General features: G+C 38.7%; 1 protein-coding gene across 7 annotated transcripts in view; it reads left to right on the top strand.

Annotated features, from left to right (window-relative positions):
• Positions 1-6,000, top strand: part of ankhd1 (ankyrin repeat and KH domain containing 1) — a 165,101-nt gene that overhangs the window by 67,351 nt on the left and 91,750 nt on the right. For 4 of the 7 annotated variants that reach the window (XM_066716409.1, XM_066716403.1, XM_066716405.1 and 1 more), the window contains exon 4: positions 4,017-4,179. In XM_066716409.1, coding sequence (XP_066572506.1) covers positions 4,017-4,179 — 163 coding nt within the window. The remainder of the gene's footprint in view (positions 1-4,016; positions 4,180-6,000) is intronic. The other 3 variants (XM_066716404.1, XM_066716407.1, XM_066716408.1) reach the window with 1 other exon arrangement.

Consider the following 6,000-nt stretch of genomic DNA (forward strand, 5'->3'; position numbering starts at 1 on the left):
TATTTAGTATTTATTTTTTAATCTATAATGCTTAGTAAAGTTTTGTTGCCCTTTAGATATGGAAGATGCATCATTTGGGGACTTCATGTTAAGTGACTGACTTATTCTGTTGTCTTACACATAACCACCAGCTAATTGAAAATGTCTGTTAGAATCTACTTTTATTACCACATGTAATGGAAGAAAACAGCACTTAAACCTATGGTGCATTAGTTGTACTAAATAAAATGTACAGCATCAACAAAAAACACCTTTTGAGTGCTGTAATTTTAATATGCAAATTTCAACACATTAAGAAGACTTTTTGACAGAATACATGCGCAATCTTGTATGTTATGTTATTGCAAATGAAGCTGATTAATAGTATCCTTAGACACCATTGCCAAAGTGTCATTAGGGATACTATTTTATTTGGCTGATTCCTTTATTCCAGGTGAATTGTATTCAACAAGGAAGTAAAAAACAATAACAAAACAAATAGCAAAAATATAAGTTTTTTTTGTATTAATACCAGTTTGTATATTGCTTTTGTTTAGTTTTTTTTGTTGAAAAAGTGATTTATTAACTGCAAATGTCAGTGTTGCAATAATAAAATGCAATATGGTGCATCTGCTCCAGCTCTGCGCTACTGATCAAATTAAGTAATTAACTGGATAATAATTTGAAAGAAAGGAATATCCCTGATACTGAAAATATTTTTATTAAACTTCATTGACTTTTTTTCCACCTGCACCAAATCTGTCAAATGCTTGAATGCCATGAAGATTTAAAAAGACTGGAAGAAGTATTCAAACTAAAATGAAACCTAAAATATGTAGTAATATATTAAATTCCTGAAGGATTGTGTTGTATCAGGAAACTTGGAAACGGACAATCTTTGAGTTTTAGGCTGGACGTGTTCTACAAAACAAGAATATTTGCTTCACGGCATTCCCATCTCATTTAAGGCTTTCACCATGAAAATATTTGAAACTTTTGGTAGCACGTAGCAGTCAATTTTACTTGCGACAACTATGAGCCAAAACCTACTGCCATGCTTCAAAGCCCTGGTTTATACTATTGCTAAGATGGACATACAGTGAGGGGAAAAAAGTATTTGATCCCCTGCTGATTTTGTACATTTGCCCACTGACAAAGAAATTATCAGTCTATAATTTTAATGGTAGGTGTGTTTTAACAGTGAGAGACAGAATAACACAAAAATCCAGAAAAACTCATTTCAAAGAAGTTATAAATTGATTTGCATGTTAATGAGGGAAATAAGTATTTGATCCCCTATCAATCAGCAAGATTTCTGGCTCCCAGGTGTCTTTTATACAGGTAACGAGCTGAGATTGGAGCACTCTCTTAAAGGGAGTGCTCCTAATCTCAGCTCATTACCTGTATAAAAGACACCTGTCCACAGAAGCAATCAATCAATCAGATTCCAAACTCTCCACCATGGCCAATACCGAAGAGCTGTCCAAGGATGTCAGGGACAAGATTGTAGACCTACACAAGGCTGGAATGGGCTACAAGACCATCGCCAAGCAGCTTGGTGAGAAGGTGACAACAGTTGGTGCGATTATTCGCAAATGCAAGAAACACAAAATAACTGTCAGTCTCCCTCGGTCTGGGGCTCCATGCAAGATTTCACCTCGTGGACTTTCAATGATCATGAGAACGGTGAGGAATCAGCCCAGAACTACACGGCAGGATCTTGTTAATGATCTCAAGGCAGCTGGGACCATAGTCACCAAGAAAACAATTGGTAACACTACGCCGTGAAGGACTGAAATCCTGCAGCGCCCGCAAGGTCCCCCTGCTCAAGAAAGCACATGTACTGGCCTGTCTGAAGTTTGCCAATGAACATCTGAATGATTCAGAGAATTGGGTGAAAGTGTTGTGGTCAGATGAGACCAAAATCGAGCTCTTTGGCATCAACTCAACTCGCCCTGTTTGGAGGAGGAGGAATGACCCCAAGAACACCATCCCCACCGTCAAACATGGAGGTGGAAACATTATGCTTTGCGGGTGATTTTCTGCTAAGGGGACAGGACAACTGCACCGCATCAAAGGGACAATGGACGGGGCCATGTACCGTCAAATCTTGGGTGAGAACCTCCTTCCCTCAGCCAGGGCATTGAAAATGGGTCGTGGATGGGTATTCCAGCATGACAATGACCCAAAACACACAGCCAATGCAACAAAGGAGTGGCTCAAGAAGAAGCACATTAAGGTCCTGGAGTGGCCTAGCCAGTCTCTAGACCTTAATCCCATAGAAAATCTGTGGAGGTAGCTGAAAGGTTTGAGTTGCCTCGAAACCTTAATGACTTGGAGAGGATCTGCAAAGAGGAGTGGGACAGAATCCCTCCTGAGATGTGTGCAAACCTGGTGGCCAACTACAAGAAACGTCTGACCTCTGTGATTGCCAACAAGGGTTTTGCCACCAAGTACTAAGTCGAAGGGGTCAAATACTTATTTCCCTCATTAACATGCAAATCAATGTATAACTTTTTTGAAATGCGTTTTTCTGTATTTTTTGTATTTATTCTGTGTCTCACTGTTAAAATACACCCACCTACCATTAAAATTTTAGACTGATCATTTCTTTGTCAGTGGGCAAACGTACAAAATCAGCAGGGGATCAAATACTTTTTTCCCTCACTGTAACCCCCAGTAGTTGGGATAGTCACTTTTGAAATGGAAACGTTGTTTTGAAATGGGAGCTAGATCTAATCCACCACTATAAAGTTGCCATACTATACACTGTACTGAATAGGTAACATTAGTCTTTTAGTATGCTTCATAATAAAGTACCTATATTTACAGAAAGCAGCATTATGAGTGCATTCTGCTTGTGACTTGCAAATATTACTGCCTCAATTAACAATTGCATTGTTCACTGTATTCCACACAGTGGACAGAGTGGGGGTAAAAAATGTAACCCTTTGTTTCATAGTTTGAATTGTAATCCTAGAAATAGACGACTTCTTACTTCAGTTGTACTGTTCTAACGCAACAATGTTAATGTAAACTTTTGTATAGCTGTTATCCCTTTACCAAGTATGTCTGATTTCTGCCTGTAACAATCAAACCTAACTTGCTCATAAAACTCTCAATGTTATGATACTATATGGGTATTTTATAGGTTCTATTTTGGGATTCAAATTGTACCCTACACAATTGAGAGAACCTGATTAAGAGGAAGCAAGGTTTGTTTTTAGCCTTGTAGCTGCATCCTGTCTTTTACCAGCATGCCTTAATTCTCAATCTACCCACAAAATATCTTTTTACCATTACCTGCTTATTTATATTGCATTTCTTAACAGGACATGTAAAAATAAGTTATGATGGCATCAATAAAAAAAATAAAAACATTTTCCCATCTTAACATCTGAAATTGTTTTAAATAAGGTCTGCCCTTCAAATTGAGTGCGATTTATAATAGCAATGACATTTTTGTATTATACAAATTTGAAATCAACTGTAGGTACTAATACAAATAATTAAGAATCTTAAGTCTCAAAAACTAATGGAAAACAGGGAAAGCTTTCAAATGTAGATGGTGTTAATTTCTCAGTCTTTAAATGTTTATATACCAGACAGATGCAAATCAGTCAAGCAGTTTGCTCCACCTGTCCATAGGTTATAGAGTAATGAGGCAATTGTTTCAGTACAGGGTATTGCTTAGTTTTCTAGATTGTGTATTATATTCACGTCTGTTAGACATGCTTCCCATTTGCAAGTAAAATCCAATGGATTTGATGATGTAATGCACAAGAGCGCAATGAAGAGTGCAGGCTTACACAGTGTGCTCCTTCATTGCCTGAGCCCATCAAAACACAGCATCAGCCAATTGCAATCAGGACTTTTCAACCACATGATGTAGTGCCGTACAAGTGTTAACTCTTTACAACGCCAATGCTTTATAAGAAAATTGGATTCACATCTCAATCAGGGCTTAGTCTCCAAAGTTTTAAAATCTAGCCTTGAATGAAGAAAGTTCACCATCACAATCCCAGTAATTGTAGCAGTTTGGTTATTTTTAGCCGTAGCTTGGCGGAAGCCTGTTCAGACGGGGATGTCAATGCAGTCCGTAAACTCTTAGATGAAGGAAGAAGCGTGAACGAGCACACCGAGGAGGGCGAGAGCCTGCTTTGCCTAGCCTGCTCGGCCGGCTACTATGAACTTGCACAGGTAAGCATTCATCAACTTCAGACAGTCTCATTGTCATAACTCACCATGTCAATTCAGCACCCTTGCTGCTACTTTTACTCCAACTGTTATTTTTCATAGTGAACTAGACTTCACATATTTAAATTGCACATTGGTACAGTAGTAAATGTTCTACCCCGCCCCCCCCCCCCCCCCCCCCATTAAAGGGAACTTAGTCTTCTAAAGTGTTGTGCTGCATACTGACTTAATAGAAGCCTATGGTTACAGAGCCAGATGACTAATAATGACAATACTGTAAATTGGACAAATAAATAAATCCTGTTACACTACACCTCTTAAACCTAAATTCGCAATGTATAAACTATATTTGACACTGATCTTTCCATTGTTCAGGCTAATCGAGAAGTGCCCCAAATGCCCTTAATGTGCTTACGTTATTAGTTAAAAATACAAAATTCGTAAGAGCAAGTATTTTTCATTCTACTTTATGAAACTTGACTTGGTCATGGCAGTGGGAGTTGCTGTGTTACACAAGATCACAGTGGTTGAGCCCAAGATTATCTCACTTTAGCTCAGGTCTGTAATGTGCTAGAAAGATGATCAGTGCAGAACTAGTCTGTTAAAGAAGCTCACTTTAAGAAGAACATCAGAACATAAAGTTTACAAACGAGAGGAGGCCATTCGACCCATCGTGCTCGTTTGGTGTCCATTAATAACTAAGTGATCCAAGGATACTATCCAGTCTATTTTTGAATGTTCCCAAATTGTCGCTTCAACCACATAGCTGGGGGAGTTTGTTCCAGATTGTAACAACTCTGTGTAAAGAATTCTCCTGCTTTCCCTCTTGAATGCCTTGAAGCCCAATTTCCATTTGTATCCCCTGGTCCATGTGTCCCTGCTGATCTGGAAAAGCTCCTCTGGTTTGATGTAGTCAATGCCTTTCATGATTCTGAAGACTTGAATCAAGTCCCCACGTAGTCTCCTCTGTTCCAGGGTGAAAAGGTTCAGTTCCCTCAGTCTCTCCGAGTAGGACTTTACTGCCCATGTTCTCTGGTCATGTGTAGCCATGTGAGCTTAAATCCATACTGACTCACAAGCCACATCCTCAGTAGTGCTGAAGCTGTGAAGAGCTTCATGGAGCCTTTGGAGTACAGTATATTTCAGCCTATTGTCTTAATTCCCACAGACTGATTAAAGAGACATAAATACAGTGTACAATATCTATTCAGACGCCATGTAAGGTGTGCCATTTAAAATACATATCTACTAGCACATCTTGAATACAATAATAACAATAACAAGAATAATAAATAGCAAATGTATTGTTGCACATGGAAACGTTTTCTTACTGTAATGTAATGTTTGTTATGTTGTCTATACACATTTAGCTATTTCTAATATCTCTTAACAGAAACGTGTATTTATTATGCTGTCTCCAATCATGTAAAGCATAAATAATAAAATAGACAAAATAGTCCTTTCCACATTAGGCTCTATAGCTCGTAGTGTTTTCTGTTTGAAACAAACCAAACCCACAATCGCTCTGCTCCTCCCACACCAGGGTCAGACTTACTACAATGGCCTGGTTTTACAAAAAAGCTCTGGGAAGCGTCCAAGGATGGACGCGTCCAGCACGGCGTGGCATGGCACGGACGCTTAAGCCAGTGGAACTGAGGCATAAAATGCAGGCAACAATCTTCTAGATACTAGATGACAAACTGATGCGCGAGAGCGCAATCACTCAGAAAAGTTACAAACCTCTGAGTAATATTTGTATGAAAAGCAAAAAAAATCTCCTGCACATTTCAAAGTCTCCATTGTGTTTTTAAAAGTGGAGGTGAA

This window comes from Amia ocellicauda, chromosome 11 (assembly GCF_036373705.1).
Source record: "Amia ocellicauda isolate fAmiCal2 chromosome 11, fAmiCal2.hap1, whole genome shotgun sequence".
NCBI classification, from domain to species: domain Eukaryota; kingdom Metazoa; phylum Chordata; class Actinopteri; order Amiiformes; family Amiidae; genus Amia; species Amia ocellicauda.